The sequence below is a fragment of the Uranotaenia lowii genome, chromosome 1, assembly GCF_029784155.1.
Source record: "Uranotaenia lowii strain MFRU-FL chromosome 1, ASM2978415v1, whole genome shotgun sequence".
In the NCBI taxonomy this organism is placed as follows: Eukaryota; Metazoa; Arthropoda; class Insecta; order Diptera; family Culicidae; genus Uranotaenia; species Uranotaenia lowii.
Window position 1 is genome coordinate 182,135,029 of NC_073691.1, and position 27,290 is coordinate 182,162,318.

At 37.7% G+C, this 27,290-nt stretch overlaps 2 protein-coding genes and 1 long non-coding RNA gene across 3 annotated transcripts; all 3 read left to right on the forward strand.

The window, feature by feature from the left end:
• The first annotated feature begins 1,585 nt into the window (after nt 1-1,585).
• Nucleotides 1,586-3,953, forward strand: LOC129738200 (uncharacterized). The gene is made up of 6 exons (XM_055729391.1): nt 1,586-2,097; nt 2,163-2,414; nt 2,916-3,015; nt 3,076-3,177; nt 3,249-3,404; nt 3,472-3,953. The coding sequence occupies exons 1-6, from the start codon at nt 1,586-1,588 to the stop codon at nt 3,526-3,528; spliced, it is 1,179 nt and encodes a 392-aa protein (XP_055585366.1). The 3' UTR covers nt 3,529-3,953.
• A 1,614-nt stretch (nt 3,954-5,567) lies between these two features.
• LOC129739309 (odorant receptor 4-like) lies at nt 5,568-12,657 on the forward strand. The gene is made up of 8 exons (XM_055730720.1): nt 5,568-5,701; nt 5,782-5,822; nt 11,061-11,595; nt 11,661-11,912; nt 11,970-12,069; nt 12,130-12,231; nt 12,303-12,458; nt 12,526-12,657. Exons 3-8 carry the CDS (start codon nt 11,084-11,086, stop codon nt 12,580-12,582), a joined length of 1,179 nt encoding a protein of 392 aa, XP_055586695.1. The 5' UTR covers nt 5,568-5,701; nt 5,782-5,822; nt 11,061-11,083; the 3' UTR covers nt 12,583-12,657.
• Nucleotides 12,658-20,392: 7,735 nt separating this feature from the next.
• On the forward strand, nt 20,393-26,629 carry LOC129739349 (uncharacterized). The gene is made up of 24 exons (XR_008735830.1): nt 20,393-20,501; nt 20,565-20,816; nt 20,892-21,043; nt 21,107-21,358; nt 21,434-21,585; nt 21,649-21,900; nt 21,976-22,127; nt 22,191-22,442; nt 22,518-22,669; nt 22,733-22,984; nt 23,060-23,211; nt 23,275-23,526; nt 23,602-23,753; nt 23,817-24,068; nt 24,144-24,295; nt 24,359-24,610; nt 24,686-24,837; nt 24,901-25,152; nt 25,228-25,379; nt 25,443-25,694; nt 25,770-25,921; nt 25,985-26,236; nt 26,312-26,463; nt 26,527-26,629. It is a non-coding gene; the product is annotated as an uncharacterized LOC129739349 (long non-coding RNA).
• The last annotated feature ends 661 nt before the right edge of the window (nt 26,630-27,290 follow it).

Consider the following 27,290-nt stretch of genomic DNA (forward strand, 5'->3'; position numbering starts at 1 on the left):
AGTCCACAGATAATCATTCTGCTTGTAAATCAAAAGGCTTAAGGTTGATGGGACATCAAAATTACGTAGTCAGAAAAATAATTGCTTCCCCAGCTATTTTCAAATCTTCAAAACCATACGATTTTCACCTTTCTTAAAAATGAATGAAATAAATGAAACAATCAAATGAAATCGTTTGAAAATTTATAGTTAAAGATATATTTCTGATGTCATAACGCAAAAAGCACCAAATGCGGTAATTTTTTGTTTTGTTCGAATAAAATTTTACAATTTTCTGTCAAAAATGGTTTTAAACTATAAATGTGCTGCATACATTTAGGGATAAAAAATCATCAAGCTTAAATCATAAAAGTTCATGTTATGTTTTTCAAAAATGATTTCAAAACCATAAAGGTGCTGCATACATTTAGGGATAAAAAAAATTATCTAGTTTAAATCATAAAAGTTCATGTTATATTTTTCTGTCAAAAATGATTTCAAAACCACAAAGGTGCTGCATACATTTAGGGGTAAAAAATTATCTAGTTTGAATCATAAAAGTTCATGTTATGTTTTTCTGTCGTAAATGATTTTAAAACCATAAAGGTGCTGCGTACATTTAGGGGTGAAAAATCATCTAGCTCAAATCATAAAAGTTCATGTTATTATAGATGATATTTTGAATTTAACAAACGCGTGAAGTGAATCAATCATAACAGCATATGGAATCAAGATTTAAAAGATGAATCTTTGATTTGCATTTTAATGCATTTTCAGCCCAGATTGGTAACTGAATTATTCAAATATTTATTTAAAAAAAATGCTGATTTTCCAAAATTCACACCAACAGTGTTGATATAGGCGAGGTATGTTATAAGGGCATTGAAAAAATATAAAAAATGTAGGTACGTCTTTGGCACAGTTTTTAAAATTTCTATGAGAATCAAAATATTAAAAATTCTACCTCACGATGTGGGGAAATTAGGCATCATTATTTTGTTATCATTGAATGATAACTTCATCACATATATTCAAATAAAAGATAACACCTCTTGATTTGGTATACAAATGAAGGTAGCATCTAACCCGGCTGTTGCATGATGCCCCGTTTGACGGTTATTGATGAAATAATAGCTACCCGAAGATAATATTTAAAATTTCTTTACAAACTAGAGGCCCATCTTGTGCTGTTTGACTTTAATTTTGCATGTAACCTTCACACAACAATCTGCTTATTTGAGCCACTCTACTCATCAAAATAATCAGCGGGGACACGTCCTACTTTTCGTTATTCAAAATTAAATCATTTCCAAATGACACCGCCGGCGCAAACCAAAACAAACGAACACGAACCAGCCAGATTCCCAGCTCAAAACGTTTGTCTTAAAGCGTTTTCCTATGGAGCTACTCCCGAAGAGCGCTCATTTATCTTTTAAGAGCGGAGCGAGAGGTAAAAAGAACTCCCTAGGAGCATGACATCTTCGAGGCAAATGGTCACTCCTTCTCATTCCTTCTCGCCGCGTAAAGAGTGAGAGCAGATTTTAGCTCCGTGGGTGTTTGCTCTCAAATGAATCCGAAGCCTGGTGCCAGGACAAACTTAGCGACGATGCCCAAGAAGGAGTCCTTCGATATGATACCAACGACGGTAAAACTGTGCCGCATCGTTGGATTGCTGGACCGGGACGTTGCCGGTGATACCCGACAGAGAGCCGTTGTGGTAATTTCGGGCATAACGGTGTTCATGACCATACCGAATCTGATTTATCTCATCAGAAAGGAGAAAAATTTGGAACACACCTTCCGGGTTGTTATCGAATCGATCGCATTGGTAAGCATCGTTCTCCGGTTGATGTTCCATTACATCAATCGGGACGGGATGCAGGCGTGTTATGATGACGTTCGAAGCGTTTTCAACGAATATGTTGATAACCCGGTAGCTGAGGTTCAAAAGACCTTGAAGCATTTGTACAAATCGGCGGAATTTCTAGTAAAATTCTATCTATACGGGGTGATGTCTCAGGCAGTCAGTTTTGGACTTATCCAGGCCGTTATTACTACCGTAAAATATTTCGTAAATGGTCACGTGGAGCAGTTCCCAGCACCAGTTATTGAAGCAGAGTAACTAAAGAGCGCATATTCTCGATTGTATTACTTTAATACCTACATTCTAAATTCAATTTCAGTCATTTTTTCTTCGCATATGATTCATCTTTCTGGATATGGTTGCCCGTCATGGCGAACGCTCTGATCTGGCAGTACTATTTAGTGGTCATACTGATGGCAAACGAGTGCCTCCATTGGAATCTGCTGCATCATGTTTCGTGCCTTTTCAAAATAATGAGTCTCGAAATTCTACAAACCAACGATGACGGGGTCAGCAGTTCGTTTAGGGCCAAAATAATAAGGATTATTCGCCTTCAAAACGTTTGCTACAAGTAACTGCATTGGTAAAGGGTGTCCACCATGAAATTGCCACATTATAAAATTACTCTAACTTTTTAAGTTGGGTAGAATTTAATGAAACTTTGGGTGGACTTAGTTCATAGTGCATTGTTTACATCCTGCAAGTTTTTAAGTCCTAGGATCAAAACTTGTGGCAATGGAGTCGAAAGAACAGCTCGTACGTGATAAATTCTTGAGCATTCATCACGAAAACAAGGATCTCTCGCATCGTTCCATCGCTAAAACGTTGGGAATCGCGAATTCCATGATGTCGCGAGTGTTTAAGCGGTTCGAGGAACGATTGACCACCGGTCGGAAGCCCAGAGGTGAAGGAAAAAGTAGTCCGTACAACACCAAAAATCACAACCGCATAATTTGATGGCAATCGGATGAAAACACGAATTTTGAGATTCAATTTTATGTGTGGTCATTTGAATCTTGGACATCCTTTAGAACTAAGCTGCATCTGAATACTGATCCCCTTCCTCTTCTAGGAGCGCCGAACATTTGGAAGATTCCTTAAGTCCCGTGATGGTTTTGTTGTACTGCTCGTGCATTCTTCAAGCCTGTATCGGTATGTTTGTGATAAGTGTGGTATGAGCAATCCGAAATCAATCAAACAATATGTCATTTTAAATTTTCGTTATTTTTCAGGTCAATAACTTTTTTCTTATAGCACTTATGGCATTCATCTTTCAGTACACAACTTTCCTGATTTTTTCCTTCTCGATGCTTAGTACCGAGCTGATCGAAGCCGTGAGTAGTCTCTCCCTTGAAATTTTTAAACAAAACTCGTCCTTCCAAACAACGTAAAAATTTCGTTCCAGAGCGTTTCACTTTCGGATGCCGTCTATTCGCTGGAATGGTACAATCGCACCCTGGAAGAGCAAAAATTGCTACAATTTGTACACATGCGATCGCAAAAGATGGTTGCCATCAGCGCAGGAAAGTTCTTTTCCATGACGAGGGCCACATTCGCCGGGGTAAGCATCGTCGTTTTCCCGTTAAAATATTGATTCAACCAAATCATGGCGATTTCACGCTTTCCAGGCGATGCGGACGGTATTCTCATATGACACATTGATGAGGCAATTTTATGACAAATAAAAGTGGCCTCTGTTATGGTATTGCGAACTGCTCTGTTCGATTGGTATTAATATTTAATTATTGGATATTGCACACAGATGTATATTGTATTATATCCTATTATCAATCACAAATATTTTGTCTCGAATTCTACATTATTTTCAGCCTAACCGTTTCGGATTGTAAGACATGTGCTAATGTGAAACCGATTTTGAAATAGCACAGTTAACCACGGCCTTACACGCAAAATAATCTGCACGTTGAGGCTACGTGAAAAACTACATAATTTTATCCAATTGATTTTCACGTAGCTTCTACGAAAATAACATGTGAAAGCACCTCAATAAGAATTTGCGCTTCTTGAAATTCAGCTACAATTTAAGTGAATCAAACGCGATGTTACGATGAAGAAGGCGTCAAATAATGTTAGTTTGGAAATGAAATTTGGGAAGGTTTAATCTTTTTTTTCTTTAAGTTTTAAATAAAAAAAAAAAACAATAAAAATTCAATTGTATTGGATTTATTTTATCTATCTCGATCACTCGACTCAAGACACACATCCACTATCAGCGACACAAAAAGTAAAATAATACGTTCTTTATAAAATTTACTACAAAACACAGGTAGAATCGATGGGATGCTACAAAATCTTGGTTTACGTGAAAATTCCTGTATATTTAATTTCTAAATCATTTTGCGTGTAGTCATTTTCTCGATTTTTTAAAGGAATTGAACGAGTCATTTCATTAATGAGTGAATTTCATGTGTCGTCTATTGTATACTTAAAAAAAAACTTATGTGAACACTTACCAGGTTTAAGCCGTGTGTAGGTCAGTAAAATCTACAACCTTCAACAAGCTATTCAAACGAACTTATTTTTGTAGATTTTGTGGAATTTTTTTCTCTGTTGGATTAAACCAAGCAAAATAAAACCTAACAAACCTGTTGCATAGTATCTTTAAACACGATGGATTATGAAACTGACGACCAACAATTGCAAGCGGTTATGAGAATATGACCTACCGATAACCTCCTTTCAACTTCTTAAGTAAAACGTCCAATAAATGAATAAGCATGATTTGCATTTTTTTTCCTCAGTAAATTAGAGCTGCGAGGTAGACAGCTGTATTTCCAAATGATTTTTTTTCCTGAAAGTCACGCGCCCTGTGAAATTCGAACAACTGGAGTAGTAACGCTCAAACAACACACTGAGCAGCGAAGTCATCTTAATCGATTTTGTGCCGGAATGTATGCAATCGGCAAGATTTTCCTCTAACATCAAGAAAGCGTCATATGGAACCGATGGGAAAACTTACGCAGCTTGTTTCTTATCTGCAGCTCACAACAACCTTTTTTCTATGCACATTGTTCAATCTAATTTAAACTTCTTCATAAGAATGTTTTATTGATTTATTTAATTTGGGACATTTTACCAACTGTTTGGCATTCGTGTCCGATTCATAAGAATGTGTTAATTAGTTTATATTCAATGTTTGGATAAAGTCTTAGTACATATATGTTCACTCTTCAGGACAGTCACTGCAATTAGTAAATGGTTCTTAACATGAGAGTACCTGCACTCAAAATAGAAACAACGAGTTGTTATTTTTACTTCACTTCGAGGAAGTAAAATCCTGTCATATCTCAAATAGTTCCCTTAAAAAATTGATCGTTCGATTCCTGGTAATGGGCAGTAATAATTATTGTTACATTCAAACCGTTTGTGAGTCGCAGATAAGAAACAAGCTGAGTAAGTTTTCCCATCGCTTCCACATGGCACTTTCTTGATGTTAGAAGAAAATCTTGCCGATTGCATACATTCAGGTACAAAATCGATTGAGATGCCCTCGCTGTTCAGTGGGTTGTTTAAGCGTTACTCCAGTTGCCCGAATTTCACAAGGCGCGTGACTTTCAGGAAAAAAATCCTTTGCAAATACCCCGCAGTTCTAATTTACTGTGAAAAAAATGCAAATCATGCCCATTCATTTATTGGACGTTTTACTTAAGAAGTTGAATTTAGGTTATCGCGAGGTCATATTCTCATAACCGCTTGCAATTGTTGGTCGTCAGTTTCATAACCCATCGTGTTTTGGAGAGTGTGGCCGTTGGAGATATTATGCAACAGATTTATTAGGTTTTATTTGGCTTGGTTTTATCCAACAGAAAAAAAAATCCAACAAAATCTCCAAAAAAAGTGCGTTTGAATAGCGTGTTAAAGCCATCGAGTCACATTTATAGTTCAATTAGGTTTTTTCTTACTGTTTCCGCAATTAGATACTTAGCTATACTAACGTAGCTACAGGTTTTAAACCCTGGTAAGTGTTAACATGTTTTTTTAAGTTTACAAAATATTGTATAATTTTTCACTCACGGTTTGTACAATAGTGGAAATACCAATACCTTCCAAGAGAAAATGGATTTACCCATCCATCTCGTGTAAGGATTTAAATGTCAATGTTTTGAGGTCTTTATTACCATTAATCTGCTCTTGAGTGTCAATTTGACACTTCTGGAAGGTTGGCGTCTTTTAACTTTATTCGAGTAAATCCAAATGAACAAAAATCTTTAGGGACCCTCAATGAATTCTTGAAATCTTTAAATTTGCATCATTACTTTTTTTTATGGTCGCACCCTGGCCCACTGAAAGCCCAGGAAAAAAAAACTCCCTAATCAGCCCTTGAGTGTCAATTTGACACTCCTCGCTTACAGCCGCTATATCTCCCTTGTTTCTCAGCCGATTTTTACAAAATTTAAAATTTTGGAACTCTATTAGTCTAACTCAAATATGTTTCTCAGGCATTATTCACCTACAACATTTCAGTTTTCCGTTATTAAAAGCCTAAGGAAAATAATCCGAAAAAACATGCTTCGGAAAAAAGATTGAAGATCAGCATTTCGTAGCTCAAAAACAATTCCACTTAGTTTCCAAGAAAGCTGAAGTTAGAAGCTATACTACAGCTTGTTACTTCATCTGTGGCTATACGTTGCAAATAAGGATACATTTTTGTTGATTTTATTTTAATCATGGCCATTTAGGCATTTTTAGATTTTCAAAATACGAAAAACAAATTATTTGACAAATTTTCAACAGTAGCTGTTTTTTTTCAAACTATTTCAATCGATTCGAGCTTCTCGCTTAACGCCACTTGCTGCAGTCCGGAATGGACATTGCTTCCATCACCGTTTTTGGCTCCTCCTGAACCGAAGTTTTCGTCGAACAAGCATTCCGCTTTGGAGCAACAACACCAAGATTGGACCTTGTCAACCTGCGAGGCAAATCTTCACGTTCAACGTTTTCAACCACAATATGTACTTGGCTTTGACTCAAAACCTTTGAACGTTTCTGCTGCTTCTTTAGCTGAGTCGTATTGAACACCTTGGTCATCTTCATAATGTTTTCTGATTCGTTGACAGGATCCACACGTGAGAAATCGATGAATGGAGAGAACGAGATTTTTATTCGCTAATCCCGGCTCGGACCCACATAACGTCAGGAATTTAACATCACGACGGACTGTTATTTTTCCTGTCGCCTCGTCCACCAGTCGGTACGCTTTCGATGCCTTATTGTAATCAACGAACCTCAGCTTCGATGCCTTGGTATCCAGTTTACCTCGTCTCACACGTGGCACGTGGCAGTATGCAACAGATGAACGTGTCCGAGATTCAGCTTCCTAGCGTACCATCGCTCGTATGGTGTGCCACTCACCGAACGTGAGGACAGCCGGTTTTGCGTGAAGTTCGCCGCTAACACCGTTTCGCCCCAGAAGCGCTTTTCCAAATTTCCGTCGAAGCGCATACATCTGGTCATTTCGACCAGATACCGGTCCTTCCGTTCGGCCACCCCGTTTTACTGTGGGGTGTACGGTGCTGTGAGCTGTGCGTTGATAAAGCTCTGCCTTAGGAAAGACTTGAACTTCTTGCCAATGTATTCACCGCCTCGATCGGACCGCAGAATTTTGGGTTTCCTTCCCGAATTGCGTCTTGACCAGTTCGACACACTCCTTCAGCTTCTCGAGCACTTCCGATTTCTCACGTAGCAAATAAACGGGCGTGTTTTTACTATAGTCGTCGATGAACGTGATAAAGTACCACCTTCCACCTGTAATTTTCGTTCGCATCGGTCCATAAGTGTCTGTGTGCATCAAGTCCATGACATTTGACAATAAATTTCCTGACACCTTCGGGAATGGCGCCCTGTGCATCTTCCCTTCGCATGCACCAGAACAACTGTCACGCTTCACGGTAACTCCTTCAGCCATAGTATGCAATTTCAGCACCGCGTCACAGTCCCTGTGACTAAAATGCCTGTGTCAGCCATGCACACAGTCGCCATTTGTTGTTGCCAGGGATATGCGCTCTATCGGTTGACACAGCACAAACAAATTTCCAACAGACTGCGCCGTTGCACACAGCTTCTCACCTCTCAGGATTTTGGCACAACTTGCTTCGAAAACGACGACAGATCCTTTTTACACCAGCCGCATCACCGACAACAAGTTGGATTTCATTTCGGGGACATACAGTGCACATTCGATTGGTACTTCACACTCTTGACCAGATCCATCAATGACATTGATCCGCCCAGCACCACGGCCTTTCGAACCAACCTTCGTTCCGTTTGCGACCCACACGTTTTCAGTGATTGCTTCGTTCAACTCCTCGAAGAACTCCTTGTAGGTGGCAATGTGGCATGAGTCTCCGGCATTCCAGTATCCACTGCTTTTCCACTTGACTGCCGAATTCAGCGACAAACGTGTATTGACTGTTATCGTCATGCTGCGCTACGTTGTTTACTGGATGTTGCTTGGTAACCGCTTTCCGTTGCTTAGTAACTGGACCGTTTTCTTTCGCATTTTTCTATGCTCGATATTTTTCGCATGTCGCCTTCTGGTGGCCCAATTTCTAAAAATAATAGGTACCGGTACTTTTCGACCTTGGAATCCAAAAATAAAACAGATTCGGATTCGTCCTCGCCACAGTTCCGCTGCTTCTTCTCCTGCCGCTAGTCGATCAATTTACCCTTCACCATGTCTGAGGTCAAATCGGTTTCACGTCGGGCTTTCAATGCGGTAACCAATATCTCATCCTTTTCCAGCAGACTGCTGAATAAAATTGCGACCAGCCACTGGTCGTCCAGAATCTTCTCCGACTGCAAATTGTTGAATTTTTCGAACAATTCCGCTAACTTGAACACGTGCGCTTCCATGTCACCATGCCTTTTAGGGCGCTGACTGCAGATTTTCCGCATGACAGAAACCTTCGATGTCAACGTCCTCTTCCCGTGGAAATTTTCAAGAGCCGTCCACGCATCTGCCGCCGATTGCCGATGCCGCCGATCCACGGATTGGCCGTGGAGGTCGATGCTAGCGCCTGTTCGTCCGTAGTTGGAGCCGTTGATACGGTCCTCCATCTCGCTCAATGGACTTCAATACTTTTCAACCAGTTCCGATCCCGCGGGCCTGAGTCCATAACCTATTGGCAGGTGCGGTGGGAGAATCGGACTGGTTCAGACTAGAAAGAACTTGAATTAAAAAAGTGTTTATTCTTACAAGTATTAATTGTGACTTACAATTGTAACCATGTGAAAGTTACTGTTCAAGATTACTAAGATTCGTCGCGGTAACGTTAAATGTCGAGGAAGTGCTAGTGATTCAGTGGAGAGTGAAACGGACCAGCCTTAAGACCTCGAATATCCCGGACGCAGCACAGCAGCATAAAAGTGACAGGCAGGGGCTAGCATGCAACAGAGGGCAGCATGAGCGTGCTATAATGGAGCAGGGCCGCAGTAAGGAAGAAAGGATCACGGAGCAAGAGGCAAGAGAAAGGGTCAGCAACGCAGGGAGGGGCGGTCATCGGTCGGGTATGAGGGGCATTGTACTGGTCCAAAATGGCCATTTCATGGTGCACCGCTGAGAAAGAAAGGTGGAATGCTAGTCGTTATGTCGTAGCAGTTTACACCATATCTCACGTTGTTTCAAAAAGCGAAGTTAGGGCGCAGTCAGCCAAACAGCAGTTCGCACCGTGAATACCTGAATCGAAAGTGCGTGAAAAACCGGCCAGGTAACCTCATAATCCCGTTGAAACCTACATACCCGACCTGACGCCATTTTGTTTGCCTCTACCGTTCACCAGGACCCCGAGGTTTTAGCTCGAGACTTCTACCGCTCGTGTTCCTTCAGAATCCGGCAAAGGCCTACCAGAAGTGCTTCCGAGGAACCTTAGCAGTCTGCCGTAACCACTTGGTAAGCTTCACCCGCCGTGCCGGAGTCCGGCACCACGAACCCACCTAAGCCACGAGTGTACCTCCGTCAACAACTACGAGGAGACACGGGACATCCGGCGGTGTGTGAAGGGGTAAACCGAAGAAGAAGGGCCCGAAGCAGTAGAGTAAGGTAGGAGAGTCTTGTACAGTCACTAAAGGGGATTTTTAGAAAATTGTCGACAAGTAGGAATAAAAGTTGGCGAGCGAAGCTCGAAATTGAATTTGCTAGCGTTTCCTTGTAGTTTTTAATTTGCGAAAAGCCGACCCTGAGGCGTCTGAAGGGGAGTCTGAGTAGTGCTGGGCAGTAGCCAACCATTGGTTACACAATAAGTAATATTATTTAAACAACGATTGCTTTGATGTTCAGTTGCTTGCTGCGTTGCATACTCGCAACAGTTTGGTCGGGTACTGTGATGGCATTCGGAGTCTGGGTTAACTGGGAGTCCTCTAGACACGCACACACAATTATTGGCTTCTTGCTATCTCGAGCTTAGATCACCGTTACGTCAACAGGTTTTAAAAAAAAACTTTAGAACGAGTGACACTTTGGCGCTTTACTTGTCGTAGTATTCGCTCAGAGTTGCGACAATGAGAGAGCCCCCCTCAGCAGCTCAGCATTCATTTTCTGCTGTTATGTCCAGCACTGACTTCAGAAGCCTATCAGCGTACGAACATCTTCGAGCGTTTATGCTGGTTGGATGTGTACGAGGTATTCTTTCGGGGTTCAAATGCAGGTCCGTTACACTCTACACTCAATCACCAGCACTTCCTTGACATTTATGTACATTTATTTATGCGACGAATCTTGACAAACTTCGTAAGAAACTTTCCTAGCTACTGTGGAGTCCCGGTTCTGGACCCTATTGAAGTAAAAATCCAGTGTCCTGATGACTATTTAGATACAATAGAGGTCAGTTGTGCTAGCGATTGCTCACCATCGCTTACACACTTCTTGGCTCTCAGATACTCTCTTTTAGCGTGAGAGCAGAGGCATATTCCGGGATGCCACAGCTACAACCTGTACATAGAGGGATCTTGAACGGTTTACTAAAAAGTTCTTATTGAAGAATTTTACACAAAAGGCCTTACAGAAGGCTCCAAAAGTTTTTAGTGTCACTTTTACGAAATATGAATATCAAAATTATTTCTTGTAAAACCTTTGTTTAGCCTAGTACAGAATTATATGTTTAACTATAAAAGTTTTGGCTGCTTGTATCAACATTGATGTTGTTCTTTCTAATTGAAGCCTCATTACGGCAACCACATGAAACTACCTCTATTCTTCTAGCGCCAGCGACAAACTCAGCGACGATGCCCAAGAAGGAGACCTTCGATATGATGCCAACGACGGTAAAACTGTGCCGCATCGTTGGATTCCTGGACCGGGACGTGGCCGGTGATACCCGGCAGAGAGCCGTTGTGGTAATTTCGGGCATAACGGTGTTCATGACCATACCGAATCTTATTTATCTCATCAGAAAGGAGAAAAGTTTGGAACGCACCTTCCGGGTTGTTATCGAATCGATCGCAATGGTGAGCATCGTTTTCCGGATGATGTTCCATTACATCAATCGGGACGGGATGCAGGCGTGTTATGATGACGTTCGAAGCGTTTTCAACGAATACGTTAATAGCCCGGTAGCAGAGGTCCAAAAAACCTTGAAGCATTTGTACAAATCGGCGGAATTTCTAGTAAAATTCTATCTATACGGGGTGATGTCTCAGGCAGTCAGTTTTGGACTTATCCAGGCCGTTATTACTACCGTAAAATATTTCGTAAATGGTCACGTGGAGCAGTTCCCAGCACCAGTTATTGAAGCAGAGTAACTAAAGAGCGCATATTCTCGATTGTATTACTTTAATACCTACATTCTAAATTCAATTTCAGTCATTTTTTCTTCGCATATGATTCATCTTTCTGGATATGGTTGCCCGTCATGGCGAACGCTCTGATCTGGCAGTACTATTTAGTGGTCATACTGATGGCAAACGAGTGCCTTCATTGGAATCTGCTGCATCATGTTTCGTGCCTTTTCAAAATAATGAGACTTGAAATTCTACAAGCCAACGATGTCAGGGACAGCAGTTCGTTTAGGGCCAAAATAATAAGGATTATTCGCATTCAAAACGTTTGCTACAAGTAACTGTATTGGTAGAACTAAGCTACATCTGAATACTGATCTCCTTCCTCTTCTAGGAGCGCCGGACATTTGGAAGATTCCTTAAGTCCCGTTATGGTTTTGTTGTACTGCTCGTGCATTCTTCAAGCCTGTATCGGTATGTTTGTGATAAGTGTGGTATGAGCAATCAAAAATCAATCAAACAATATGTCATTCTAAGCTTTCGTTATTTTTCAGGTCAATAACTTTTTTCTGATAGCAATTATGGCATTCATCTTTCAGTACACAACTTTCCAGATTTTTTCCTTCTCGATGCTTAGCACTGAGCTGATCGAAGCCGTAAGTAGTCTTTCCCTTAAAAAATTTGAACAAAACTGCTCCTTCCAAACAATGTAAAAATTTCTTCCCAGAGCGTTTCACTGTCGGATGCCGTCTATTCGCTGGAATGGTACAATCGCACCCTGGAAGAGCAAAAATTGCTGCAATTCGTACACATGAGATCGCAAAAAATGGTTGCCATCAGCGCAGGAAAGTTCTTTCCCATGACGAGGACCACATTCGCCGGGGTAAGCATCGTCGTTTTCCCGTTAAAATATTGATTCAACCAAATGATGGCGATTTCACGCTTTCCAGGCGATGCGGACGGTATTCTCATATTACACATTGATGAGGCAATTTTATGACAAATAAAAGTGGCCTGGTATTGCGAGCTGCTCTGTTCGATTGGTATTAATTTTTAATTATTGAATATAACAAGATATTGCACACCGATGAATATTGTATTATTTCCGATTATCAATCACTAATATTTTGTCTCGGATTCCACATTATTTACAACTCAACTGCTTCGGATTGTAAGACACGGCCTTAGCCATTATCTCAATTTTTCAAAAAGGAATTAAACAAATCATTTCATAAACGAGTGAATTTCATGTGTCGTCTATGTGAAAGGAATGAAGTCATCACGTATGTAGAATCGATGAAATGCAACAAAATTCTCGTTTACGTGAAAAATACCGTAGAATTAATTTCTAAATTATTTTGAGTGTGTGCTGTAGAAGATAGATGATGTTAAGAAATTAAATAAATAATTATTAGGTATTTTATAAAGAATAAAAGTTCAAATAATTGAACATTCTCATATTCTCACCTTGGAAGTAAAATAACGTGAAATTGGGCTTTGTGCCTGATCGTGTATATTTATGAGAGTTGTCGGGTGAGCATGTGGAAAAAACGGCAGTTATTCAGCGGCTATTGTAGTATTATGCCATATTCGTTTTCATCTGGTGGAAAGATGGTTGTGCACCAACTGCTGTCATCTTCATATAAAAACCCGATTTAATACACTTAACAGTGGATTGTAGCCTTTCTTACAGTCTAAAAATTATATTTGGATACACATGACACAAAATAATAAAATGATCGATTTCTAAATTCTGAGTAATGATTAAAGTATTTCGAACGTAGTAAATCCTAAATGAATTTAAGAAATAAGGATTCTAAATTTTTTAAAGGATGAAGTTATTTTGAAATAATTATAATTTTCACAAAAATAATAACATAATTAGCTTAGCTTAGCTTAGCTTGATTGACTACTCACATCCACCTTGAATCATTGAACCCGAAATGCTACTCAAGATGTCTGGATGAAGAATTTGAAAGTATTCTAGTATAATCTGTGATTGATTTTTAAATTTGGTTTAAATACAATTAAATGCATTTCGGATTCCAAGATCGCAGGCGTGGCTAAATAGAACAAGTTCCACATCGCCAATGGTTGCTACTCCGTGATTGACCGAGACCATGAATTCTGTTCAGAGGTCAAATGAACGGAACCTGGGATTGGCTACATATTCACAATGCACAAAACTGATGCTCTCTCTTTAAACATCAATAACGGCGCCGGCCACGTCCTAGTAGTCAATAGATAGATTAGGAAAAATGAGATAGGGATGAAAGAACAAATTTACGCCTAAGAACCGAGGTCACCTCTGCATCCTTGCAAAAAAAAAAATTTGGTTGGGAATGTAGGGCAAGGGAAATGATTAGGAAACACTTTTGACTAGTGTTGTGCTGATAGCCTTTTCTGCTAAAATATAATGTTTTATTATAACATCTACCCCCCTCTTACTGTCCCAAAGTTAGGAAAAATACTCACGGCACACGAATTCTTTATAAGTAAAACGCCTTATAAAACCATTTGTCAGTAAAAAAAAATTAAAACTTAGCCAGATAAGAAAAAATGTTTTTGAATGGTAATTAAGAATAAAACACAATTGAAGTCAATTGTATGTATAAACTTGATTCTTATCTTCATATCTCTGATAGTCGTTGCTAACATCATTTAAAGTTCGAAATGATATTCAAACTGATGTTCTTAATCATATTTATGTGGGAATTAAATAACCAATAAATAGTTAAGAAGTTCTAATAATTTGGTGAAAAACTCAGAAATAGAATGAAATAAAAAACATAATTGATTGAACCGTTGGAGAAAACTCGTTAAAATAAAACTTTTTCAACAGAAAAGGAAACATTTTCAACAGAAAAGGAAACTGTGATCACATATAAAAATTCTGTTAATTTTTCAGCATTTTTTTATTGAAGAGTTCTTCATGTAACGACTTCCCCTATTTTTTCATCAACCACAACAAAACATGTATACATTGCAATTGAAATTAAAATTTGAATTGGTGAAATAACGATTGGATGGTTCATAATCATCGCATCCAAATGACGAAATGGTTTTTGGGAAATTATTAATATGGCACAAATATTTATTAATAATTTGCCACATTTAAAACATTCTAGTGTTAAAGTTAAAATCCCTACATAGAAGTTTTGATTGACTGATTAAAAAGATCACGAGAATACTTAGCTTTGACGTTTTTGGGGACCAAAAAACATGAATGAATGACTCCGAAGGTTCATCCACGATCAGTATGAGCGGCCGACACCACTCCAGGAAGACAGGAACTAGATCAGATTTCCAGATAATATGAGCTTCACCCTCTTGAAACACGTCGAGAACGTCCAAAAACTTCTTGATAGTTGATGGATTACATAAATAATATGGACAAACGAACTTTAAAATAAGGGTTTAACGGCACTTGATTTTTTCCGCTGAAACAAATCACTTCCGTCATCGACGGTCACAGCCTACCGAGTCAATTTTCACAAAAATAATAACATAATTGTAAACTAATTGAAAAATTTTGAATGATTGAATTCTGGGATATCTTGTATGATCCCGTTGCTATGACATTATGATCTTATATTAATAAAATAGAAGAGGTCTAAACATGAAGGGTATAATTTTTAAAAAAGATTCCTAACCATGTGTTTCAAATAATTCAACCTCTCAAGAAAAGGAAGCGAATAAATGGAAAAAAATTTAAATAAATTTTCAACTGCTAAACTAAAATACGATGCTTCAATGTAGATTACAATAATCTATCGATTTAACAATAGATATTAAACATTTTGACAACTTTGAAATGTCAATATTTTCAATTTTGTCAATTATGTCTATTTTATCATTTTTGTCAATTTTGTCAATTCTATTAGTTTTGTCAATTTTGTCAATTTTATAAATTTTGTAAATTTTGTAAATTTTGTAAATTTTGTAAACTTAGTAACTTTTGTAAATTTTGTAAATTTTGAAAATTTTATAAATTTTGTCCACTTGGGTAGTTTTGTCAACATTTAGAACATTTAGAACGGCAAGTGAAATTGAATGATACAAAAACTTATACTCGAAAATATTTAAAATATTTATTTTTGATTTTTGACTTTAACTTGTCAATATACATGCTACTGCTAGATCAGTTGATCCTAGTATCACATTATTTTATTTCCAATAAGATTCTATTTTCCCTAACCAGCATGAGAGCAGCAGTGGTATAAATTACTTTTTCACCCAGCTGACAATTTGATTGTTAACATTTTGCCGCACGCCCTTTTGAAAAAAATTATACCACTGCTGCTCTCATTCTGGGTAGGGAATATAGAATCTTATTGGAAGAAAATAATGGGATTCTGGGTATGCCAACGAATGATTCGCAACGTAAGGTCGATTTTTGAAAAGGGCACATTTTTTGTCATATTTGCAAAATTTGTCAGGTTTGTAAATTTTAACAAGTTTGTGAATGTTGTCATTTTTTTTTTTTTCAATTTTGTCAACTATGCAAGTTTGGTCCAATTTGTAATTTTTGATGATTTTAACAATCATGTCATTTTTGTAATTATAGACTATTTTGAAATGTTTGTAAATTATGTCAGTTTGGTAAATTTGTTTAATTTTTTTCTATATTGATTCTGTCAATTTTGTGCATATTTTGAAAACTTTTTCAGTTTTATGATTTATATTCATTTTATCTATCCAGTTTTGTCAATTTTGTAAATGTTATAATTTATGTCAATCCATTCAAAATTGGTCAACTTTGGTCAATTTTTGTCAATTTTTCCCATATTTGCGAAATATGTCAGGCTTGTTGAAACTTGTTTAAAGTTTGTGAATGTTGTCTATTTTGTAATTTTTATCAATTTTATCAATTATGTAAATTTGATACAATTTGTAATTTAAGAAAATTTAAACAATTGTCATTTTTGTAGTAATTGACTATTTTGACATTTTTATCCATTATGTCGGTTTTGTAAATTTGTTTTGAAAATCGTCTAGCGCTGGATTGCATCTGAATTTGTGGATTTTAATCTGAATTCTGAAACTCACTTTTGGACCCGATTTTTTTTTAGTTAAGTTTAAAATCAGAAATACTTTAAAGTCAAGGGAATTCAACATTTTGAAATTAACACGTCTGTACAAAAAATCACTTTAAACTTTAAAACAGTTGATAAAATTAAATTGGGTGAAACTTTTTGTTGATGCATTTTCTTTTGAACGCGAAATTACGCCTATTTAAAATGGGATTTTTTTTATCCGGGTAGGGCTAATAGATAGCGTCGATTTTTGAAATAGGATTTGATTAGATGTTCCGAAGTTTCAAAAGCGTTTTTTTTCGAGCTAACTGATAGTTTCGCCCTTATGAAATGTTACGCTATGTTTGTTTACATTTGGTGCGTTCGCCCTCTTTCAAACTTACTACAAAATTATCTAACAGATTCACGCTTGCTTAGACGTATCGAAGCCAGCCATCGTTGCAGAAAAATGCGGTGTTGAACCCTACACCCATCGGTTTGATATGGCAATTCGGGGTTGTACCCCTTTATGAAACTCCATATTTTCATAATATGGTTTTGAAGTTTCGGCTTCAAAATTTTTGCGACCGGTTCGGTTAACACTGATCTGGTAAAAAAGATAAAATTGTCATGATATAAGCAATCTAACTCCCTTTTCTACCGCTCGTTTTGTCGTCATGAAGACATCATGAGTGGGAGTGGTGTGCGCCCATCGTGTAGCGATTAGCGTGTAGCGAACGCGCCCATCGTGTATATGACGTCATAAACACGATAATCTTCATTTTAGTGATTGCTGGTTGTGGCTAGCAAGCCAAATTGACACGTTTTTTGGAGCGATAATTTGATGATAATTACTATGAAAATTTTTTTTTCAAACTATTTTGTTTTTTTTTTCTTTCTTTTATACATTGAAGAGGGAAAAAAATCAAATTTTTTAAGACAAAAATCATTTTTATTGTACTTCCCAGTTTCGCAAAAACGTAGTGACAAAGTTTATAAAAAAATCACACCAATACATACAAATACACTGACATCGTCTGAACTCGTCGAGCTGATTCGATAGGTACCTATAAAGGTATATCTAAGACCCATAATTAAGGATCTCCCAAATCGACCGATAACTATACCTTTCTGAAAGAAAGGCAAAAAACGCTTTGACAGCACTTGGTGCACTAACGGTGGACCACCAGGATGAAAACGAATATGGCATTAGATTGTGCTTGAAATTAATTCCGTTTAAATTGATAGTGGTAGTTGGTCTTAAGTTTTAGTGAAATGAAATTAAGAAAAGAACAGAATCAACCGGCGGATTCGACATATGCAAGCATATTTTCTATTCAATGTTGGTACATCAACTGCCGATATGAAATTTTCAAAAAGAAAAACCTTTTCAGCAGTAGGTAATCTAGCTTTAAAATAAGGCTCGTTTACTAAAAACCGAGTAGGGGAGAGGCGGGCTATATGCGCATATTAAGGAAAGCACTCATTTTCTCCCATATTCCAATAGATAGGAGTCTGAAAACTTTATGCACATGAGCGGACATCTATTTTCTATACGTAAGAGTAATTTTTCTGTTAAAATCTCTTACAGTTTTTGTGAAAATAATTTTATAATAAAAGAAGTCAAAATAGCCGATTTTCGAAACCGGCGGGCTAAATGCGCATATTTATGTTGTAAGCTATATTTCATTAACACTTGCAATATTTTGAAATTATTTAATTGAAAATGGTAGAAACGGATGTTAAGCAAACGTCAAGGGTGAAATTTTGGTGAAATTTTTTATATCACTAGTACTTTTGCATGAAACATAGTTAAGTATGCCATATGGTCATATTTCATGGTAATATTTTGTTCATATTGTATTTTTATCGGATCAGTATGAAATTCTTCTTTTTTCGCTGTAAGATCGTGATTTGAGCGTAGATTTAATGTTTAAATGATAGAAATTAAAAAAATTATAAGAATAATCTATTTTTCTTGATATAGGCATTTAACCTGCCTTGATATGGGCATTCAGAACCTGTCTCTTATTCCAATATTTTATCATCTACAACTTTACCAAAAGCTTCAATTTGTTGAATTTCCGATTTCCAGATGAATAAGAAAGAAAAGCCGTTAAAATTTTTGTTCACAGAACCTGTACGCTTAATAACTAAAGTTCAATATATTATAACAAAACTGACAAAAATCTTGTTTGAATTTTTAAATTTTTTCGACTTTATATAACAATTTAATTTTTTCATGCCATGTGTTAAAAGCGTATTACCCTCAAACTGCACTGATTAGATATGATGAATCTCTAGCCATATCGTCTATCGGCTGTATGCGCATTTTACCCAACATGCGCATTTAGGAACACTTCCCCCTATGTGCTCGTTAACCGAGTCATGATGATCATGACGGAATCGACTTACAAAAATAAATTAAATCCTTAAAATGCTGCATCGTAATTGTGCACGTGTGCAATGCTTTGGGTTGGACTCCCATTGGAAAAACCAAACCTTATGTCCTACTGATGAATCGAAGCTGAATACGAACAGTCAGTAATGAAGAATTTCAACAAATCTGATCGCTTCTCAATGATGCATTATAGCGTGCGATTATGTAAACTGTTCGGATTTTGGAAGGGTTTCCGCTACCAGAAGCGAGTGGGGGCACTTATAGCGTTTGTGATTTTGTGGTTCTGGCTTCCGGATGTACACTTTCTGATGCTACCGGATCATGAGTTGGAACGTATCCTGAAATCCACCTTCGAAACGGCTTCACTGATAGTGTTTGTCTTTCGCTTCGCAATGCAAGCTCTTCATCAACCGCTGTGGCAACGCAGCTTTTATGAGCTGCAGGAGGTTTTCGATTTCAATGTGGATAGCCCTCACGAAGATGTTCAGCGAATCATGCGACACCTAACTTCCCAACAAACATTTTTGCTGATTAAAAACGCCAATTCTCTGATCGTATGCTGTGTTAAGGTGCTGATTGCTGTTTCAGCTTTCTGGCTGAAGAACGAAATACTTCAGCGCTGTTTCAGCATGTAAGGAAGTTTTATTTCAGCCAATAGAAAGTAGGGGAAAATTGGTTGAAGAATAACTCGTTCAGCCTTTGTCCAACCATTTTTGACACCATTCAAATTTGACAGGCGTCAGCTGTACAAGGGTAACTTCGACAGCGACTTTCAGCTATATCAAAATTTCTGTTGTTGTCATTGATCAACCAATGCATGATAGCGAATGTATCGAAATAAGAATTTTTTTAATCGTCTAATTATTCGTAGTTTCTCATTTTGCTTGATAAAATGACCCCCGGGAAAGCTTCTTTTCATTTGCGAAGCATTTCAATTTCAATTTCTTCATGTGAAATTGACCTTGGTTGGGATATATTTCGGTCGCTTAAGAACGACACTTTTCTTATGCTCCACAGAATCCATAGTTGGTTCTGCGTTCTGCGGCATGAGACCAACAAGTCGAAGGTTTAGAGTTCGAGACCAGTTTCAATGGAGCAAAAACAACAAGAGAGGGGAAAAATAGCTGGCAAACATCGGGCATACATCGGTCATCATTATTTTTGTTTTTTTTTTTTTTGGTGATCCGTCAATTGACGTTTCATGGCAACTTCGCTGATTAATTTCTCCAAATGTCGATGTTTAAGAGCTGAACAGCAGCTTCTCCCTGAATTTTGGTTGCCTTCTTTCAGCAAGATAGCTGATTTAAAATTATAACGAAATAGTGTTTCAGCGGTTGTTCAGCGAAAAATGTTTGTTGGGTTACGTGTCCAACAAAATGGCGAAATTCTACGTAGTGACAGTTAGTTTCCAATTGATACTCTATGGACCGATACAAGTGATGGTAACCCTGTTTCAATTTGCGCTGTTCGACGAGCCACCAGAGTTGAAAAGTTCTCTGCACGAAGCTAAGTGAGTTTCGGTCTTTTGCTGTTTAGGTAATTAACGGAAATGATTTCTGATTGTTATTTTTAGTTACTTTCTCTTCGATCACAATTCCAACATCTGGGTCTGGCTACCGATAGCTCTGATATGTGTTGTAGGTCACTATTGGATGATAATGGCAATTGTAGCCAACGAATTGTTCCAGTGGATCTTGATACACCATTTATCATGTGTTTTGAAAATTCTTGAAATGGAGTTTACCCGATTGAATGACATCAATGATCCAATCTTCTTCCGACGAAGGCTCTCGGAGCTCATCCGGATTCATCAGAAATGTTTAAGGTTCTTAGTGACAACGTTTGTTATTTATTTGAAATATCGTTCTTTATTGCAATTGATCTTTTTTTGTTTTCATAGAATTACGTGTCCAACAAAATGGCGAAATTCTACGTAGTGACAGTTAGTTTCCAATTGATACTCTATGGACCGATACAAGTGATGGTAACCCTGTTTCAATTTGCGCTGTTCGACGAGCCACCAGAGTTGAAAAGTTCTCTGCACGAAGCTAAGTGAGTTTCGGTCTTTTGCTGTTTAGGTAATTAACGGAAATGATTTCTGATTGTTATTTTTAGTTACTTTCTCTTCGATCACAATTCCAACATCTGGGTCTGGCTACCGATAGCTCTGATATGTGTTGTAGGTCACTATTGGATGATAATGGCAATTGTAGCCAACGAATTGTTCCAGTGGATCTTGATACACCATTTATCATGTGTTTTGAAAATTCTTGAAATGGAGTTTACCCGATTGAATGACATCAATGATCCAATCTTCTTCCGACGAAGGCTCTCGGAGCTCATCCGGATTCATCAGAAATGTTTAAGGTTCTTAGTGACAACGTTTGTTATTTATTTGAAATATCGTTCTTTATTGCAATTGATCTTTTTTTGTTTTCATAGAATTACGTGTCCAACAAAATGGCGAAATTCTACGTAGTGACAGTTAGTTTCCAATTGATACTCTATGGACCGATACAAGTGATGGTAACCCTGTTTCAATTTGCGCTGTTCGACGAGCCACCAGAGTTGAAAAGTTCTCTGCACGAAGCTAAGTGAGTTTCGGTCTTTTGCTGTTTAGGTAATTAACGGAAATGATTTCTGATTGTTATTTTTAGTTACTTTCTCTTCGATCACAATTCCAACATCTGGGTCTGGCTACCGATAGCTCTGATATGTGTTGTAGGTCACTATTGGATGATAATGGCAATTGTAGCCAACGAATTGTTCCAGTGGATCTTGATACACCATTTATCATGTGTTTTGAAAATTCTTGAAATGGAGTTTACCCGATTGAATGACATCAATGATCCAATCTTCTTCCGACGAAGGCTCTCGGAGCTCATCCGGATTCATCAGAAATGTTTAAGGTTCTTAGTGACAACGTTTGTTATTTATTTGAAATATCGTTCTTTATTGCAATTGATCTTTTTTTGTTTTCATAGAATTACGTGTCCAACAAAATGGCGAAATTCTACGTAGTGACAGTTAGTTTCCAATTGATACTCTATGGACCGATACAAGTGATGGTAACCCTGTTTCAATTTGCGCTGTTCGACGAGCCACCAGAGTTGAAAAGTTCTCTGCACGAAGCTAAGTGAGTTTCGGTCTTTTGCTGTTTAGGTAATTAACGGAAATGATTTCTGATTGTTATTTTTAGTTACTTTCTCTTCGATCACAATTCCAACATCTGGGTCTGGCTACCGATAGCTCTGATATGTGTTGTAGGTCACTATTGGATGATAATGGCAATTGTAGCCAACGAATTGTTCCAGTGGATCTTGATACACCATTTATCATGTGTTTTGAAAATTCTTGAAATGGAGTTTACCCGATTGAATGACATCAATGATCCAATCTTCTTCCGACGAAGGCTCTCGGAGCTCATCCGGATTCATCAGAAATGTTTAAGGTTCTTAGTGACAACGTTTGTTATTTATTTGAAATATCGTTCTTTATTGCAATTGATCTTTTTTTGTTTTCATAGAATTACGTGTCCAACAAAATGGCGAAATTCTACGTAGTGACAGTTAGTTTCCAATTGATACTCTATGGACCGATACAAGTGATGGTAACCCTGTTTCAATTTGCGCTGTTCGACGAGCCACCAGAGTTGAAAAGTTCTCTGCACGAAGCTAAGTGAGTTTCGGTCTTTTGCTGTTTAGGTAATTAACGGAAATGATTTCTGATTGTTATTTTTAGTTACTTTCTCTTCGATCACAATTCCAACATCTGGGTCTGGCTACCGATAGCTCTGATATGTGTTGTAGGTCACTATTGGATGATAATGGCAATTGTAGCCAACGAATTGTTCCAGTGGATCTTGATACACCATTTATCATGTGTTTTGAAAATTCTTGAAATGGAGTTTACCCGATTGAATGACATCAATGATCCAATCTTCTTCCGACGAAGGCTCTCGGAGCTCATCCGGATTCATCAGAAATGTTTAAGGTTCTTAGTGACAACGTTTGTTATTTATTTGAAATATCGTTCTTTATTGCAATTGATCTTTTTTTGTTTTCATAGAATTACGTGTCCAACAAAATGGCGAAATTCTACGTAGTGACAGTTAGTTTCCAATTGATACTCTATGGACCGATACAAGTGATGGTAACCCTGTTTCAATTTGCGCTGTTCGACGAGCCACCAGAGTTGAAAAGTTCTCTGCACGAAGCTAAGTGAGTTTCGGTCTTTTGCTGTTTAGGTAATTAACGGAAATGATTTCTGATTGTTATTTTTAGTTACTTTCTCTTCGATCACAATTCCAACATCTGGGTCTGGCTACCGATAGCTCTGATATGTGTTGTAGGTCACTATTGGATGATAATGGCAATTGTAGCCAACGAATTGTTCCAGTGGATCTTGATACACCATTTATCATGTGTTTTGAAAATTCTTGAAATGGAGTTTACCCGATTGAATGACATCAATGATCCAATCTTCTTCCGACGAAGGCTCTCGGAGCTCATCCGGATTCATCAGAAATGTTTAAGGTTCTTAGTGACAACGTTTGTTATTTATTTGAAATATCGTTCTTTATTGCAATTGATCTTTTTTTGTTTTCATAGAATTACGTGTCCAACAAAATGGCGAAATTCTACGTAGTGACAGTTAGTTTCCAATTGATACTCTATGGACCGATACAAGTGATGGTAACCCTGTTTCAATTTGCGCTGTTCGACGAGCCACCAGAGTTGAAAAGTTCTCTGCACGAAGCTAAGTGAGTTTCGGTCTTTTGCTGTTTAGGTAATTAACGGAAATGATTTCTGATTGTTATTTTTAGTTACTTTCTCTTCGATCACAATTCCAACATCTGGGTCTGGCTACCGATAGCTCTGATATGTGTTGTAGGTCACTATTGGATGATAATGGCAATTGTAGCCAACGAATTGTTCCAGTGGATCTTGATACACCATTTATCATGTGTTTTGAAAATTCTTGAAATGGAGTTTACCCGATTGAATGACATCAATGATCCAATCTTCTTCCGACGAAGGCTCTCGGAGCTCATCCGGATTCATCAGAAATGTTTAAGGTTCTTAGTGACAACGTTTGTTATTTATTTGAAATATCGTTCTTTATTGCAATTGATCTTTTTTTGTTTTCATAGAATTACGTGTCCAACAAAATGGCGAAATTCTACGTAGTGACAGTTAGTTTCCAATTGATACTCTATGGACCGATACAAGTGATGGTAACCCTGTTTCAATTTGCGCTGTTCGACGAGCCACCAGAGTTGAAAAGTTCTCTGCACGAAGCTAAGTGAGTTTCGGTCTTTTGCTGTTTAGGTAATTAACGGAAATGATTTCTGATTGTTATTTTTAGTTACTTTCTCTTCGATCACAATTCCAACATCTGGGTCTGGCTACCGATAGCTCTGATATGTGTTGTAGGTCACTATTGGATGATAATGGCAATTGTAGCCAACGAATTGTTCCAGTGGATCTTGATACACCATTTATCATGTGTTTTGAAAATTCTTGAAATGGAGTTTACCCGATTGAATGACATCAATGATCCAATCTTCTTCCGACGAAGGCTCTCGGAGCTCATCCGGATTCATCAGAAATGTTTAAGGTTCTTAGTGACAACGTTTGTTATTTATTTGAAATATCGTTCTTTATTGCAATTGATCTTTTTTTGTTTTCATAGAATTACGTGTCCAACAAAATGGCGAAATTCTACGTAGTGACAGTTAGTTTCCAATTGATACTCTATGGACCGATACAAGTGATGGTAACCCTGTTTCAATTTGCGCTGTTCGACGAGCCACCAGAGTTGAAAAGTTCTCTGCACGAAGCTAAGTGAGTTTCGGTCTTTTGCTGTTTAGGTAATTAACGGAAATGATTTCTGATTGTTATTTTTAGTTACTTTCTCTTCGATCACAATTCCAACATCTGGGTCTGGCTACCGATAGCTCTGATATGTGTTGTAGGTCACTATTGGATGATAATGGCAATTGTAGCCAACGAATTGTTCCAGTGGATCTTGATACACCATTTATCATGTGTTTTGAAAATTCTTGAAATGGAGTTTACCCGATTGAATGACATCAATGATCCAATCTTCTTCCGACGAAGGCTCTCGGAGCTCATCCGGATTCATCAGAAATGTTTAAGGTTCTTAGTGACAACGTTTGTTATTTATTTGAAATATCGTTCTTTATTGCAATTGATCTTTTTTTGTTTTCATAGAATTACGTGTCCAACAAAATGGCGAAATTCTACGTAGTGACAGTTAGTTTCCAATTGATACTCTATGGACCGATACAAGTGATGGTAACCCTGTTTCAATTTGCGCTGTTCGACGAGCCACCAGAGTTGAAAAGTTCTCTGCACGAAGCTAAGTGAGTTTCGGTCTTTTGCTGTTTAGGTAATTAACGGAAATGATTTCTGATTGTTATTTTTAGTTACTTTCTCTTCGATCACAATTCCAACATCTGGGTCTGGCTACCGATAGCTCTGATATGTGTTGTAGGTCACTATTGGATGATAATGGCAATTGTAGCCAACGAATTGTTCCAGTGGATCTTGATACACCATTTATCATGTGTTTTGAAAATTCTTGAAATGGAGTTTACCCGATTGAATGACATCAATGATCCAATCTTCTTCCGACGAAGGCTCTCGGAGCTCATCCGGATTCATCAGAAATGTTTAAGGTTCTTAGTGACAACGTTTGTTATTTATTTGAAATATCGTTCTTTATTGCAATTGATCTTTTTTTGTTTTCATAGAATTACGTGTCCAACAAAATGGCGAAATTCTACGTAGTGACAGTTAGTTTCCAATTGATACTCTATGGACCGATACAAGTGATGGTAACCCTGTTTCAATTTGCGCTGTTCGACGAGCCACCAGAGTTGAAAAGTTCTCTGCACGAAGCTAAGTGAGTTTCGGTCTTTTGCTGTTTAGGTAATTAACGGAAATGATTTCTGATTGTTATTTTTAGTTACTTTCTCTTCGATCACAATTCCAACATCTGGGTCTGGCTACCGATAGCTCTGATATGTGTTGTAGGTCACTATTGGATGATAATGGCAATTGTAGCCAACGAATTGTTCCAGTGGATCTTGATACACCATTTATCATGTGTTTTGAAAATTCTTGAAATGGAGTTTACCCGATTGAATGACATCAATGATCCAATCTTCTTCCGACGAAGGCTCTCGGAGCTCATCCGGATTCATCAGAAATGTTTAAGGTTCTTAGTGACAACGTTTGTTATTTATTTGAAATATCGTTCTTTATTGCAATTGATCTTTTTTTGTTTTCATAGAATTACGTGTCCAACAAAATGGCGAAATTCTACGTAGTGACAGTTAGTTTCCAATTGATACTCTATGGACCGATACAAGTGATGGTAACCCTGTTTCAATTTGCGCTGTTCGACGAGCCACCAGAGTTGAAAAGTTCTCTGCACGAAGCTAAGTGAGTTTCGGTCTTTTGCTGTTTAGGTAATTAACGGAAATGATTTCTGATTGTTATTTTTAGTTACTTTCTCTTCGATCACAATTCCAACATCTGGGTCTGGCTACCGATAGCTCTGATATGTGTTGTAGGTCACTATTGGATGATAATGGCAATTGTAGCCAACGAATTGTTCCAGTGGATCTTGATACACCATTTATCATGTGTTTTGAAAATTCTTGAAATGGAGTTTACCCGATTGAATGACATCAATGATCCAATCTTCTTCCGACGAAGGCTCTCGGAGCTCATCCGGATTCATCAGAAATGTTTAAGGTTCTTAGTGACAACGTTTGTTATTTATTTGAAATATCGTTCTTTATTGCAATTGATCTTTTTTTGTTTTCATAGAATCGCAAAAAATTTGGAGAGATGCCTTTTTCTTACAATAGGAGCTCTGTACAGTTTTTTCATAATCCAGATATGCTACATTATGTTCGTGTTTACCTTGGTGAGAATGTTAAATACGTCGCCACGTGATAATCAAATTTACTCAAACCATTCACTTTTAATTCGCACAGACTGATGATTTTCTCATCATCGTAGTTATGCTCTTCGCTGTTCAGTATATTGTATTCATTATTTTTACATATTCCGTGCTTGGGTCCGAGTTGATTGAATCGGTTCGTAAACATTCAAGATGAATGATCGCCACATTGCATCTATTACAATTCTGATTTTTGCAGAGTTTTCAGCTTTCAAATAGCGTTTATCAGATCCGTTGGTACGAAAGATCCCCAATCAATAGACGTTCTCTGCTGTTTGTTCAGATGCGATCACAGCGCGAA